The 16,357-nt window shown below is 48.0% G+C and overlaps 1 protein-coding gene across 1 annotated transcript; it reads left to right on the forward strand.

Moving 5' to 3' along the window:
• Positions 1-3,999: 3,999 nt before the first annotated feature.
• On the forward strand, positions 4,000-15,881 carry NR1H2 (nuclear receptor subfamily 1 group H member 2). The gene is made up of 9 exons (XM_066627380.1): positions 4,000-4,114; positions 6,221-6,299; positions 6,428-6,550; positions 8,705-8,974; positions 10,130-10,374; positions 11,511-11,690; positions 12,634-12,733; positions 13,215-13,423; positions 15,265-15,881. The coding sequence occupies exons 2-9, from the start codon at positions 6,260-6,262 to the stop codon at positions 15,409-15,411; spliced, it is 1,314 nt and encodes a 437-aa protein (XP_066483477.1). The 5' UTR covers positions 4,000-4,114; positions 6,221-6,259; the 3' UTR covers positions 15,412-15,881.
• Positions 15,882-16,357: the final 476 nt, after the last annotated feature.

Raw genomic sequence — 16,357 nt, forward strand, 5'->3', positions numbered from 1 at the left:
TTCCAAATAACACAGTCCTGGAACATGCTGGAATCCCTAGCATGTATGCACTGCTGAAACAGAGACGCCTCCATTGGCTCGGTCATGTCGTGAGAATGGATGATGGCCGGATCCCAAAGGATCTCCTCTATGGAGAACTTGTGCAAGGAAAGCGCCCTACAGGTAGACCACAGCTGCGATACAAGGACATCTGCAAGAGGGATCTGAAGGCCTTAGGAGTGGACCTCAACAAGTGGGAAACCCTGGCCTCTGAGCGGCCCGCTTGGAGGCAGGCTGTGCAGCATGGCCTTTCCCAGTTTGAAGAGACACTTGGCCAACAGTCTGAGGCAAAGAGGCAAAGAAGGAAGGCCCATAGCCAGGGAGACAGACCAGGGACAGACTGCACTTGCTCCCAGTGTGGAAGGGATTGTCACTCCCGAATTGGCCTTTTCAGCCACACTAGATGCTGTTCCAGAACCACCTTTCAGAGCGCAATACCATAGTCTTTCGAGACTGAAGGTTGCCAACATGGACTGGACACATGTCAGGTGTGTCTTCTAAAAGCAAATACATGCTGGTTTCACCTCCCCCCTTTCAGAACTATTGTTTGATTCAGTGATTTTCAACCTTTTTCATCTCAGGGCACACTGACAAGGCACTAAAATGGTCAAGACCACCAGGATTTGACAATTGACAAGCACACCATGCTGCCAGTGGGGGGCTCACGTCTCCCATTGGCACTATTAATAAATTAGCTTCCCCCAAATTCCTGTGGCACACCTGTGGACCACTCACGGCACAACAGTGTTCCACAGCTGAATGGTTGAAAATGGCTGGTTTGATTCTTATGCAAGTTTATGATTAAATCATAATCATTAAACCATGACCTGAAGAAAACACAGGTCATGGTTCAGGATGTGGACTCACCTCCCTGCATTACAATCTCTGAGCATGAACTGGAGGTTGTCCATGACTTTGTGTACCTTGGCTCAACGATCTCCGACACTCTTTCTCTCGATACCGAGCTAAACAAGCGCATCGGTAAAGCAGCTACCACGTTTTCCAGACTCACAAAGAGAGTCTGGTCCAACAAGAAGCTGACGGAACATACCAAGATCCAGGTCTACAGAGCTTGCGTCCTGAGTACACTTCTGTACTGCAGCGAGTCATGGACTCTTCGCTCACAACAGGAGAGGAAACTGAGCGCTTTCCACATGCGCTGCCTCCGACGCATCCTCGGCATCACCTGGCAGGACAAAGTTCCAAACAACACAGTCCTGGAACGTGCTGGAATCCCTAGCATGTATTCACTGCTGAAACAGAGACGCCTGCGTTGGCTTGGTCATGTTGTGAGAATGGATGATGGCCGGATCCCAAAGGATCTCCTCTATGGAGAACTCGTGCAAGGAAAGCGCCCTACAGGTAGACCACAGCTGCGATACAAGGACATCTGCAAGAGGGATCTGAAGGCCTTAGCGATGGACCTCAACAAGTGGGAAACCCTGGCCTCTGAGCGGCCCGCTTGGAGGCAGGCTGTGCAGCATGGCCTTTCCCAGTTTGAAGAGACACTTTGCCAACAGTCTGAGGCTAAGAGGCAAAGAAGGAAGGCCCATAGCCAGGGAGACAGACCAGGGACAGACTGCACTTGCTCCCAGTGTGGAAGGGATTGTCACTCCCGGATTGGCCTTTTCAGCCACACTAGACGCTGTGCCAGAACCACCTTTCAGAGCGCGATACCATAGTCTTTCGAGACTGAAGGTTGCCAATACCAATTATGATTAAATCGATGAGAACTTCAATGATCCATTGAGCAAAGCTGCAATCCCAGTACACACATAGTACATGGGGGGGGGGGGTGTAAAATCCATTGAAAGCGGCAAGACTTAGGCTGCAATCCTATACACACTTTCCTGGGAGTAATCCCCATTGACCATAGGATTTACTTCCAAGTAGACATGCCTAGGATTAGGCTGTAAGGCTGCAATCCTATAAATCGGGAGGGCAAACTTTCAATTTTAGGGATCCTGGACCTTTAACAATTGCATCGGAGAGAATTGTGTGGGAGACAGAATTTCGGCAGATGACAAGCTGAAACTCTCTCTCTCCCCTATGCAATTGTTAAAGGTCCAGGATCCCTAAAATTGAAAGTTGGCCCACCCCTGCTGTAAACGTCAGAGTGTCAGATGCGAGGGAGGATGCAGATCTGTTGTCTTGTGTGATCCCTGCTGCATCTGGAGGGCCACTAAGATACAGGAGCCTAGATGAGATGGGCTTTTAGCCTGATTGAGCTGGGCTTTTCTGATGTTCTCATGTTCTTAAACACTTTCCTGGGAGTAAGCCCGTGGAACTGGGAGTAAACTCAATGGAACTTACTTCTGAGTAGGCATGCATAGGCTTGGGCTGTGAGGCTGCCATCCCAGACACACTTTCCTAGGAGTAAGCCCCATTGAACGCAATAGGACTTACTTCTGAGTAGGCATGCATAGGCTTGGGCTGTGAGGCTGCCATCCCAGACACACTTTCCTGGGAGTAAGCCCCATTGAACGCAATAGGACTTACTTCTGAGTAGGCATGCATAGGCTTGGGCTGTGAGGCTGCAATCCCAGGCACACTTTACTGGGAGTAAGCCCCATTGAACATAGTAGGACTTACTTCTGAGAAGACATGCATAGGATGTGCCCTTAACATCTGAAGAGAGACATGCAAGGGATGGCGCTGTAAGAGTTACTCAATCGAGGGTCAGCTGGGACTATGGACAGGGAATGAAAGGTCGAGATTTGATGAGACTTGAGCCCTTCCTTTGGAAAGGGAATGGATTCCATGGGGTCTTCTCCTGTCCCTGTGAGCAGAGGCTTAGAAACTTGCCAGAGCGCGGCTGAAGGGCTAGAGGAGTGCATCACACTTGAGATCTGGAAGTAAACTTCTGGAAAGCCCAGCCAGAAAATCCCTGATCTTCTTGCCTGGATCATCAAAGAAGTAAAGAGAACTGCAAGAAAACTTCAGCTCTCAAAGCTGCCCTGGGCTAGTCGATGCACACACGGGTGGCAGCAGCAATGCCAGTAGCACGCCCGGCTGCAAGGCTACTAGGGGAGGCGCCAGACTGCACAAGGGGTGGTTTCCTGGGATGGGAAGGGAAATGACGCCCGATCAGGGTTCCCGGAAGCGCCCTGCTCTTCTGTGCGATACACTGTTGCACTTTTTGCAGGTGGAGGGCTGCAGAAGCAGCGAGAGGTAAACAAGGGGGTGGAAACCGGGAGAGGGACGATTCTGGGGGGGATCCACTGGGTAGGGGCTGGAGTAAGGATCGCTGGGCCTCTTGGAAGAGTCTGGTCTCCCTTCCCCCAAAAAGAGCCAAATCTGGGAAGTAAAGTCGGGGAGGGGGACTTTCCCACGCTTGTGATCCACAGAGGAGTGGGTTTCAGTCGCCCGCGTGTGGTTTCAAGAGCACCAGGGTCTCCGGATCATGACCCTTTTGGGCATCAAGGATCTGTGTGGGTGCTGGGGAGAGTAAGGCCTCCTATGCACATGATCACCGGGGAAAGGGAGGCTTTGGTTTGGAAAGAGATGGGGGGTGGAGGAAAGGCCATGCCAGCTGCCCTGATTCCAGCCCCCACCCAGCAATCAGAACTTGGAAATGGGGCTTCAAGTCCCCAGTGAACAATCCAGATGGCCTGGAAAGAGCCAGATGGTTGTAGTGGGGGAGAGGGGTAGATGGAAAAGTAGCCCTTAAATCCATGCCAAGGGATGTGGACATCAAAAATCTGCTCTAGCTCATAGCACCCACGAGTACTAAGTAGTGTTTAATATGTGATTAGCAGGATTAAAAGTCATCCACCACCTTCAGGAGTGGCAAAAGTGATCAGTGAATTGGTGCACAAGATGAGTGTACTCTGAAGAAGCATATGTCACTCTTTCTGGGATACTGTCTCACTTGCCTTGCATAAATAAGGTGGTGATGGAGGGGGAAACAGGTGGGGAGAGGAGTTGTGAACTCCCATTCCCTCTTTTCCTTTCAGGTTGCAGCCCCCTCCTGACTTTAAGGCTGCCTGCCGCCTTCAGCGACTTACCACAAACCTGTCTGCGCTCCTATGTGGCCATCAGCTAGCTGAGCTTCTTCCCCACTGTGGGGAGAAAGGTAAGGTGGAGGTTTAAGGCCAAACAATCCCTTCCTGGCACTTTCTCTGCATTGTACTTTAGAAGAGCATGCAGGCTTTGGCTACTTAAAAGTGGGCATCAGTGGACCTTTGGTAAAGGTGTGGGGGAGGCATGGGGGTGGGACAAAAAGAGAGCTAGGTAGTGGGGAAAGGAAAGGTGCTGGAAGAGGTGGGTGCGTGTTGTAGTTGCTAGAATCAGAGAGGCCAAAAGGTACAGGTGGGAGAAAACTGGTTTATTTTTTTGCAGGTTTCGGTGTTTCCAAAGTTAGAAGTGCAGAAAGCAGTGTTGTGTGTTTTTATTCAAAATTTCCATTATAATTATAAATTATAATCCATATAATTTATAATTATAAAATGAAATTTCCATTATAATTATAAATTATAATCGCTTTAAAAGTGTACTAGGTAGGTGATATAGGTGGTGTAGTGTCAGCGAATGCAGCTGCAGTCATTACCCACGCTAAATTACCCATTACCCCCACTAAATAATAAATAAAAACCAAATAAAACAGCTTTATATTTTTGCAGATTGTGGTTTTTTTATTTTTTTACAAAAATACAAAATGCAGAAATTGATGTTATGTGTTTTTATTTCATGATCGCCATTTTTTCTCACCCTTTACCAAAAGATTGTTTTATCTTCTCTTTTATTCTGTAAGCATCTCAAAAGGGCATAAAGGCAAGGTATACATCTACATAAATAAAAATAACATGCTATACCTCCTTCCGGTTTGAAAAGCCCGTAGATACTGATTTAAAATAGAGAGTGGTTTAGGGGGAAAGTATGTGAGGAATGTGTTAAAAATCTGTTGTTGAGGTAAAAGCCCTGCTGGCCTTTCTAGTCCTGCATCCTTCTTACCCCAGTGACCAATCAGATGCTTTGGGGGGAACTTACAGAGCTTGAAGGCAGTACCCCAATAATTGGAGTTCAGAGATATACTGCCTCTCCATATGGAGGCTCCTTTTTGGCATGGTGGCTAATAACTATTGTTTGGCCTCTCCCCTGCATGAATTAGTCTAACCTCCTTTTAAAGCCACTTTACCTAGAGGACATTGCTACTTACTGTCACAATGAATTCCCTAAATTAACTACATGTCATGCGAGGCGCTTGTCTGTTGAGAATCGACTGCCCCATCTGTTTCACTGGGGACCCCAAGTTCTAGTGTTGTGAGACATGGTCATCCATGTGACAGAAAGGAATAAGCATAGGCAAGAAAAGGCATTTTGTCCCCGCACAGGGAAAGAACCAGAAGAAATATTAGGGTTGCTCTTTCCTTGTCTCTAAGGCAAGGGTTCTCAAGCCCACTTCTGGTTTGTGATTGCAAAACCAGAAGTGGGTAGTGATCAAATTTTTAAAAATGTTTTGAGATGTGAGAAGCCCTGCACAAGTCTCTGCGGGCCTCCCCGTACCCCCCAGGCTGCTGCGGACAGGGGTAAGTACAAAAAAAGCCCCTGTGACCCCAGCAGCTGCACGATTGTTCCGATTGCATCGTTGCCATTCCCCCACGCTTGCTAAGACTTACCTCGGTTTTCAAACTTTCTGTAAGTTTGAGAACTGCTGCTCTAAGGCATTCCAAACTCCACTGCTAAATATTTCCACCAATATGGGTATATATAAAATTTCACATTTTTGTACCAGCATTATGCCAAGGAGCTCAGAGTGGCGTACATGGTTCCTCTCCTCCTTTAATCCTCACAACAACCCTGTGAGGTAGGTGAGACTGCTGATTTGCTCGAGGTCACCCAGGAAGTTTCATGGCTAAGCGGATATTTGAACCTGGATTTTCCAGGTCTCAGTCCGATTCCTGAACCAGTACATCTTGAGATAACAGACTTCCAAGTTAGGAAAGGGGGAGACAGAGGTGCTTTTGTCCCTTTCCCAGAGAAAGAGTGGGTTGGGGGAAGGGGCTGTGGCTCAATGGTCCAGCTACTGCTTTACATACATCTACAATGCTGGCAGCATTTTGGGGTAGATAGAGAATACTGAACTAGATGTACCAATGGCAGTTTGCTGTGACAAGGGAAGCAGAGCAAAGGAGGTGTGCTAGATTAACAGAGATATCTCTGCTTCTCTGCCTACTTCCAGGGCTGCACTATGAAATGCTGCTGTGGCTGATGCCCTGAGATGGCCAAAACAGGCACCGATGAACCTCAGTTACCACTGGGTAAGCTGCCAGTGGACACCTCCCACACCGCCTGCCATGATTGAACAACACAGACAGACTTTTCAAATATTAACTTTCTTCCCCCTTTCCTTCTCTCACCCCCTTTCCCCATGTTGTTTTTAAAACAGAAGATGGGGAGGCAGCCTCACAGGTCAAAGACGAGTGGTTGGAGGCTAGGCAGGAGTCTCGTAGCACTGTGAAAATCGAGGTGGTTTGCACAGATGATGGGGAGAGCTCAACACACAGTGCTGGTGAGTGGAGAAGGAATATGACTTTCTGTCCAGCCACAGTAACCTGGAGCATCCTGGCAAGGAGAATGGTTGTGGTAGGAGTTAAGACTAGTTAGGACTGGGAAGAGGAAAGAATTCCTGCAGCTGCAATCCTCAGCATAATTACAAGAGAGTAAGTCCCATGGAACGAAGCAAAATCTATCTAATGAGTAAACATGAGTAGGGTTGCACTATTGATTAACTCCCCGTATAAGGAGGGGCACCTAGAGCTGGACCTTCACTGATGTCTTAATAATCCACAGATTTATGCAGTAGTAGGTACATCTTATACCCTATCTGTTCAGGGATTTAAAGGAGAAAGCCAGTGCCTCCAAGTGTGCTGGGAAACAAACTGACAGCCAGTGAAACTCCCTTATAGTGAGTCATTGCTCTGAGTAGCTCAATACAGTCAGTTCTTGTTATCCACTAGGGCTAGGTTCCTGGAAACCCCAGCAGATGCTGAATCAGCAGATACTGAACCATAGATCCCAGGGGGAGGTGCCAGCAGGAGACCTGCTGCTAACTTAGCTGTCAGCAGCAGAGCCCTTCAGGATTGTAGCGGAGAACCTCAGGAAGGCTACAGAGACCTTCAACATGGTGCTCATGACTAGTGCAGAATGCTTTAAAATGGAAGCTTTGAAATGCCAACAGAAGAGAGGAAGGTGGTAATTTTGCTCCCCGTGGATAATATAATCCACTGGTAGCAAATCCATGATCAGAGAAAATCGACTGTATTTACACTGTTCAAAATGGGACTCCAGGATTTCAGGTGGGAATCTTCAGACAGGAAAAAGACACCTGCCTGATCCCCTGGAGGTCCATTTCTGGTCAGTGTAAATACTGATCTAGATGGAGGTAGCCAGATAGAAGAGCCAGAGATCAAAGTACGTATTTTCTGCATGCAAAATATGTGCTGTGCCACTTTCAGTGCAGGCAAGAGATGCTCATGTCTAGATGTTCCAGATGGCCTAGCAGCTGTGTTCTGGACCTGCTGAAGTTTCCAAGTGAGCTTCATAGGAAACCCTAAGTAAGGAGCATTACAGTAATCTAACTGATATGTGAGTACGAATTAGGGTTACACTTATGTCAATAAAGAACTTTAGGGGTGTGTACAGAAGAGTATGCCCCTGTGGGATCAGTCCAAAAGAAGTCCTTTCTTTCGTTCTGTCTGCAAAATCACCGGTGAAGTTTAGGTTCCTCCATGTGGCACAGGCACACATTGAATGGGTAGAAGAAGTCCATCCTTTGCCCACATAGGAAGCTTAAAGGGTGGCAAACTCTCAAGTATTCACCAACCAGTAGCTTCCATGCTGTGGATGTGACCGCACAGGAAGGCCCAGAGAATGTCACTGCTCTCCTGTTTCCATCAATGTGGAAATCTGGCGGTGATCTCACCATTTGGCATCACCATTGGCTGTTCATGTTTCTGGACAATAGCCCATCTGATAATTCGATTATTTTGGGACTGAAGTGAAATTGGGAACCGCATGATTGGATACGAAGGACTACTGGAGTCTGTCCTTATAGAGCTGTTGTGAGAATGATTGAGGGTGCAATCCTAACCTCTTATGTCAGAGCTTTCCAGCACTGACATAAGGGCAATGAAGCTCTGAGGTAAGGGAACAAACATTCCCTTACTTTGAGGAGGCCTCCGTGAGTGACACTCAACTACAGGATGCAGCACATGTCCCATTGGCACCACTATGCGAGTGCAGTGGCATAAGGGGTTAGCATAAGGGCATAAGCACTGACATAAGGGGTTAGGAATGCACCCTGGGAATTATTTGCAGTCATTATTTGCTTTCTTTATACACCACATTTTGTCTGTTGTGGAACTCACAGCAGCATATATAGGATTCCTAAGTGGTCTCCTCTCCAGCGATTCCAGACCGGCCTAAACTCACTGCTTCAGATGCCTTCAGGCCATAGCTCTGAGTTTGTGTTCATTTAACCCACCACATCAAATTTCAAAACTGCCAAATTTCAAAGTCTATTCCCATGTTCAAGGACAAACGGTTGGGCCAGGACAGGAGAGATCTTTAGGTAGACATCTTCACTAATGATGGCTAGCAATTAGGAGGCGGCACACCGGCCACAAATTGCCTTTGTTCTCCACCCTGTCTCTTTGCTCAACAGCAGAGGAGCCGGCCCGCAAGCGCAAGAAGGGCCCTGCTCCGAAGATGTTGGGGGACGAAGTGTGCAGCGTCTGTGGGGACAAGGCTTCAGGATTCCACTACAACGTTCTCAGCTGCGAGGGCTGCAAGGGTTTCTTCCGGCGCAGCGTCATCAAGGGGGCACGGTACACCTGCAAGGGCAGCGGGCAGTGCCACATGGACATGTACATGAGACGCAAATGCCAGGAGTGTCGTTTGAAAAAGTGCCGGCAGGCGGGCATGCGGGAGGAGTGTGAGTATCGGCAAGGGATGGATCTGAGGTCTGCGGCGGGGCAGCCCTTTGTGGGAAGTGGATCATTTCAGAAATGTATATCTTGTTTTTCCACCCTATTAGCCTTCGAAATGCCTTTCCAGGTTAGAACCACAATAGATTTGTGTTTGTTTGCTTTGTACCAGGCGTGGCCAAACTTGCTTGATGTAAGAGCCACATATGATAAACTTCAGAGCCACAAGAGATGTTTGAAAGACACAATATTTAAGAAGCATTTACATTCTTAAATATACAGGTCCACCCATGTTTCCCGCAGATTCAGAACCCACAGGTTCCTTTGTCCGTGGGTCCTCCAAAGCTGCAGGCAGGCAGGCAGGCCTGGAGCCTCCAGAGGCTCATTTGAGAAGATGCTCAGAAGGCCTTCTGATGCTCATTTGAGAAGATGCTCGGAAGGCCTTCTGGGAGGCCTTAGAAAACCTGATGTTTTAAGGCCTAAAAAGGCCTTCACCTCTGGAGGCTTACAGGGGCCCTGAAAACTGGGTTTCAATAGCCACGGTTTTCCTTATCTTTGGGGATTCCTGGAATGGAACGAGTACCTCCTATAATGATTGCCATCTAGATTTATTCACCATAAACATTTTAATTCAGTGGACTCTCCTTGTTTATTCCTGGTAATCATAAAGCTTGAAAATTTCTTATTTGCCTTTTATGTTCATTGTGATGCAAAAAAGGAGCTAAGCTAACATGTCTCTGAGAGCCGCGTGTGGCTCGAGCCGTGGTTTAGCCAGCCCTGCTTTATTCCCACTTTATCTCCCACATATTCAAGGTGGCTGACAAGATAACAATCAAAACAGTATTTAAAAAGAGTGATTAAAGGGTGGTGACAAATCGTGCTGAAAGCAGATTGAAAGAGCACAAAGAAATCAACTGTACAGTTACCAAAGAAACCACAAAACCCTCATGGCAATTAGCATGAAGTACTATTAAAAGCTCAGACCATCTGAATAGATTTGGCCTGGAATTTAAAAGATATTCATCATGGGGTAGGGTAAGTCTTTTCTGCGAAGGGAACTACTTGGCCAGAAAATTCAGCTCTTCAGAGAGTGAATGTAACGGGAGCTCTGGGAATACATCTCTGAGTTCTCCTCCCCAGGCCCACCTACCTCTTCTCTCCAGGTGTGCTGTCAGAAGAACAGATCCGCAAAAAGAAGATCCGTAAAAAACAGGAGGGGGAAGGGGCATCGAATGGAGAGGGGGGTGGAGGCGAGGTTCTTCGGGTGCCACCTCTGCCCTGTGATCCTGCACTGCCCCAGCCTGAACCGACCCCTCTCACGCCCCAGCAAGAGGACATGATCCGGCAGCTCGTGGCAGCACAACAACAATGCAACAAGAGGAGCTTCAGTGACCAGCCCAAAGTCACGGTAATCATTGGCAATATTATTACATGGGGAAAATATGCCTGAGACATAAAACTGTGGGCACTTTACCCCAGAGAGCCTGAATGGCTCAGCCATGTGGCAAGCCACTAGGGCTCACTACATCGTCCAGAAAAACCAGGAGACTTAGGAAAGCGGACACACCTGCTTACTGTTCCCCCTTTCTCTGCACATTTTCTTGGACTAGGAGGGCATTAGGAAGGGCATTAGGAATGGGCCCAGAAGGGCATTAGGAGAGGGAAGTCTCTGAATCTTGTTTAGAGGGGATCCCATAGGCACCTGTAAACTTGTCAAGATGGTGGGATCTGGAGAGGAGGGAGAACCTCTCACCTAGTCTATGGAGCTTTTTGCCACAGGATGTGGGGATGGCACCTAGATGTCTTTAAAAGGGGATTGGACAGATTTATGGAGGAAAAGTCCATCACAGGTTACAGGCCGTGATGGGTATATGCAACCTCCTGATTTTATAAGTAGGCTGTCTCTGAATGCCAGATGCAAAGGAGCGGCAACAGGATGCAGGTCTCTTGTTGTCTTGTGTGCTCCCTGAGGCATCTGGTGGGCTACTATGATATACAGAAAGCCGAGTAGATGGGACTCGTCAGCCTGGGAAGGCAGCTCATCTGAGAGAAAGAAAACTCTGATCCCAAACCTCCACTGCCTTGTGGCTACATCCAGTTATGGAAAAGGCTTCAGGAGTCAACCTCGAGGCAAAATCCGGAGCCGGAGTCTCTGAGGCAGTTCATGGCTGAACACAGTCACGTTCTGGCAACTCCTGCAACGCCACTGGAACCAACCGTATTGGCCTCTGCCTTTCCATTGGACCATTTCAGCGACGTGGAGAGGGGGGATTTGCTGCCTGGGTAACAGCCTATCCTCCATACCTACTTTACCCAGGCTTCGCGCTCTGGAGAGGACACTCTGTTCCAGAACCACCATTCAGAGCGTGACACCATAGTCTTTCGAGACTGAAGGATGCCAACAACAGGTCTAGATGGGCCTCTGGCCTGATCCAGCAGGGCTCTTCTTATGTTCTTAAGCACTGGGTTGTCATTCTGGATTTGCCTTTCTCTCCTCCCCCTCTTCTTTCTTGTGCATCTCTTGCTCCTTCCACCTCTCATCAGCCGTGGCCTATGGGCAGCGATCCTAACAGCCGAGAAGCTCGCCAGCAGCGCTTCGCCCACTTCACCGAATTGGCCATCATCTCTGTGCAGGAGATTGTGGACTTCGCCAAGCAGGTGCCTGGCTTCCTGCAGCTCTCTAGGGAGGACCAGATTGCCCTGCTCAAAGCTTCCACTATTGAGGTGAGCAAGAGTGGGATGTAGGGTCTGTGTTTCTCCCCCACCCCCATGACTACCACAGGATCTTGACACTATTTGAAAATTTAGAACCTTAGTTTGGAACCAATGCTTCTGACTATCACTATTGTCCCTATAGTCTGAGCTGCTGAAACTTACTGTGGGATCCAGAAGTAGTAGCTTACTCTGGAGCAGAATCTCATGAACTCTGTGCTGCTTTTAAAGGGAGTGAAATCGCCAGTAAACAAATGATGGAGTTCTGCTTGAAGGCGAGTTTTTCCTGAAGGCAAAGTACAGCAGAACCTTGACTTTCATCATGACTTTGCTCTTTCAATCATTTTCAATTATAACCACACTTCAGATTTCATCCACGTGCTTTCCTCTTTCTTCTAATTTCATTCAACCTTTCACATTCATTTTTGACTTTCATCCATGGACTTTCATCCATGCTCTGGTCTCTAACCAGATGAAAATGCAAGGTATGGTTGTGACTGTAGTGTGTGGGTGAAATGAAAAGGCCTGGTTCTCTCTGAGGTGTGTGTCTGTGCTGTACCACTACAGACTTCACATGATTGAATTCTGCTCTATTAAACAAAATAAATGTAGAACACTAGCAGGCCAGCAAAAAAGAGTTCCAGCCTAACTTTTCCCTGATGTGCTCATTTTCTATGCAGTGATTATTTTCTATGCAGTGATTATTACTAATTTTAAACAGAACCAAATTCAGTCCTGTTAATATGATATGGTACAGCCCAGGCATAAGTTGATTAGTTCAGTTAAAACTAGGCCTGACTCTAAAGTTACTGCAAGAACTGAATATGGGCAGTTAACCGGGGGGGGGGGGTAAAAGTTAGGAGACTGTTGCAAATCTTCTGTGTGTGTGTTTACATACATGTATTGCACAATGTTCTCAGGAGGATCACGACTTTGCATCTGCCTTTCTTCACAGATCATGCTGCTAGAGACTGCGCGGCGCTATAACCATGAGACCCAGTGCATTACGTTTCTTAAAGATTTCACCTACAGCAAGGATGATTTTCACCGTGCAGGTGGGATGGGGAGGGAGAAAGAAATCAAAGGTTATGGGTGGGGTGGGGGGAGAAACAGGGGTTGCTGCTTACAGAAAATTGCTCATTTTGGGGGATGGGGTCCCTGTTATTTGTCTCCCCATTATACATTTCCCCACACTTGTCCTCAGCTCTTTGAGGGATTAGATGTAAAAATTGCCCACACTTGTGTCCTTTACTGCTGTAAATCTTAGTCATAGCTAGGGTTGTTCATTCTTCTCTTGCGTCCTGAAAATCAGCTCGCTGAAGTGACAGTTTGCTTCAAAATGAAGCCACCACTTCCGGGGTTCTTATTCAGCAGCACATTGCCTCTGAATACAGAGTTCCAAATAGCCATTGGGTAGACCTATGTCTCATTAATATGTCTAATAAGTCATCTAAGCCTGTGGTTAGCACCGCGTGGCAGCAAATTTCACAATTTAATTGCACACTGAGCAGTGCTCCCTCCCTCACCTCCATTCAGGTCTGCAAGTGGAATTCATCAACCCCATCTTTGAGTTTTCCCGGGCCATGCGACAGCTCCAGTTGGACGATGCCGAGTATGCCCTCCTCATCGCTATCAACATCTTCTCGGCTGACCGGCCCAATGTGCAGGACCACGGACTGGTGGAGGCCTTGCAGCAGCCCTACATCGAGGCCCTCAGTTCCTACATCCACCTCCACCGCCCACAGGTGCCTGGGGTTGGGCAGAAGACTGGAGGGCAATGTTGAGGGTGGAGGGGGTCTCTTGTAAAGGGAGGGGGGTCATACTTCATTGGTAAAGCACCAGGATGAATTTCTGGCACCTCCAGGTAGCACTAAGAAAGCATTCTGCCTAAGACCCCTGTAGAGCCACCACCAGAGTGTAGTAGACAATACTGAGGTAGTAGGACCAAAGGTCTGACTCTGTGTGTCAGGGAAATTAGAGGCTGACCAAAGTAGGGCCTAGTGCAGTGGTTCCCAAACTGTGTGCTGCGGCATGCCCCCAATCACCCCTCCTACCAGTTCTCCTGAGTGATGCTGTCTTGCAAGATTTGGGTGCTGCCCTCTTGGATCTTATGAGATTCAAGACGGTGGCACCTGGCTGAGTTGGGAAGAAGAGTCTGCAGGGACACACTCAGTGCACCCCTTTGTGTTTTCTGTTTCACTGATTTACCAGCTTAGTGGCAGGATAGAGGGAAGGGAGACTGGGAAGCTGGCAGCAGACATCTACCAGACTGAGGAAACCAAGCAGAAGGGAGGCAATCTGGGGAAAAAACACCCCCTCCCAAGACAGCACAGAACCTAATTCTTGTTTTAAAACCAAATTGTAATAGTGCCCACAAACAATCAGAGGTGACAGCTCATAGAATTACCAGTGAACATGGCCTCAGCAGGCCAGGAGTCCAGAATAATGACCAATTTATTAAAAACTCCAAAGAAGAAGGAATTAGATGAAATGGAAAAGGAGTGGAGAGAAGTGCAACAAGCAGGCTGGTGAAATTGTCTGGACAGCTACCAAATGATAACTTGACAAAATTGCATGCCGTAGTTACAGATGCCCAACATGGGGAGCCAGGTAGCTATTTAAGAGCAAAGGTGACAAGAGCCAAAGGCCTTGTTAAACTGGGGAAACTTTGCAGTCGGGTTTGGATGGAAGAAGCAAGCAAAGCAAAATTCATTCCAAAGTGTCTCTAGCTAGAACTAGCACTTACTACTAGCTACTTGTGTCATTCCAGAAATACTGGCCTTCTGCACTTACTGGGGAGTAAGTGGGTGTGCCTTTCACAAACCAGCAGCTGATTCCAGTGGCAGACCTAGCCCCCCCCCCCAAAACATACCCAAGCATCCTTGTGCTTGATCTTAACAAACATAGGCTTGATTGTGTGATAGTCATAAGAACATAAGAACAGCCCCACTGGATCAGGCCATAGGCCCATCTAGCCCAGCTTCCTGTATCTCACAGCGGCCCACCAAATGCCCCAGGGAGCACACCAGATAACAAGACATGCATCCTGGTGCCCTCCCTTGCATCTGGGGGGAAACCATCTGACCATTTCATCTCACCCCTTTACATAGACAGGTGGGTCTGGCTGTACAATCAGTGGGCAGTGCCAATCTCAACGGGGCGGGGGGGTATTGACCAGGAACTATAGTCTCTGGAAAAGCCCAGCTAAAAAGAGGAATCCACATCCAATTGCATGTGGCTGTTTGATAATGGTGTTTCAAACAAGGAATCTCAGAGAAGCATTTCAAGATAATAGCTGCATCCAGGATGCCAAGCAGTCTATTTGGCTACATAAGGCTACATAAGGCTACATGATACAAGGGATGTGGGGGAAGGGAGCTAGAAATGTATAAAAATTATGCATCGTGTGATTACATGTAAGGCAGCTTCCTATGTAACAAATATTTGTATTGATAGATAATTTTTTTTAAGCCCGTGTCCATTTAAATATTAATAGACTAAAAAACGTAACTGAATCATTTCAGTGTTGCGGATGTGGAAACTTCGATGGAGATATGGCTAATCTCTCCCCCACCTCATTCTCTAGGACCATTTGATGTTCCCGCGGATGCTCATGAAACTGGTTAGCTTGAGGACCCTGAGCAGTGTGCACTCTGAGCAGGTTTTTGCGTTGCGTCTTCAGGACAAGAAACTTCCACCGCTTCTCTCTGAGATCTGGGATGTACATGAGTAGACATTTGGAGAGGGCGTGAGAGAAGGTGCAGACCCTTCTCTTTTCACAGGCCTCTCTCCATGCCCCAGGAGCCACCATACCCTGCAAGGGACTCCTTGAACCTTGGCTTAGACTCATATCCGAAGGACTGTGGGCCGGCCAGATGAACTGTGTCAAGCAGGGCTTGCTCAAGCACTTTCTTCCTCCAGCAACTGCCTTCCCAATTCTGGTTTTTGTGGCTGGGGTCATTGGCCACAGTTGTGTTCTTGGGAGAGCAGGGGGAAGATACAGAAGGACTTCTCCCCAAAGACATTCTTCCTGTTCATGAGAAATGAACACCCCCCTCATCCACATCATGTGGCATTCAAGCCTGACAACACCCACATGCTCCCCACTCAGCAGGGGAAAGAGTATTGCAGTGGAAAGGGAGAGGGGGGGTTGCCAAATGTCTGGTATGGGGCAAAGGCCCAGAAAAAATAAACTCAATCATGACAAACCAAGTGTCTGGCCTGCTGTCATGGTATCTGAATGGAAATTAGGTAGCCTTTGGGGATATAACTCGCAACTTCAAGACACATACAGTGGGCCCTCAGTATTTGTGAGAGATCCGTCCTAGGACAACCCGTGGATACCAAATTCTGCAGACAATTGAATTTGTTGGGGCAGGGTCAAGGCACCACATGGACTTACCTGGGGGTCATGCCCAGCCCTCCGGAGGTTGCACCTGGCCTCCTCAGAAGCCTTCCAAGAGGCGACCAGAAGACACTTTTGGTCACGTCTGAGAGGTGCTCTAAGGCCCTCCAGCCGTGGGCTCGGAACTGCCACTGTGATCGTTTGCAGCAGAAGGAAGAGGTGGCTTGCCATTCTCCTCTTGCTCACTTTCAATGAGCGAGAAAAGGATCAGAGCATGGGAGCAAAGCAGCTGGCTGGGTGACAGGTTGGTGGGCACCTCTCAGCAGTTTGCCCA

Source organism: Tiliqua scincoides, chromosome 5 (assembly GCF_035046505.1).
Source record: "Tiliqua scincoides isolate rTilSci1 chromosome 5, rTilSci1.hap2, whole genome shotgun sequence".
NCBI classification, from domain to species: domain Eukaryota; kingdom Metazoa; phylum Chordata; class Lepidosauria; order Squamata; family Scincidae; genus Tiliqua; species Tiliqua scincoides.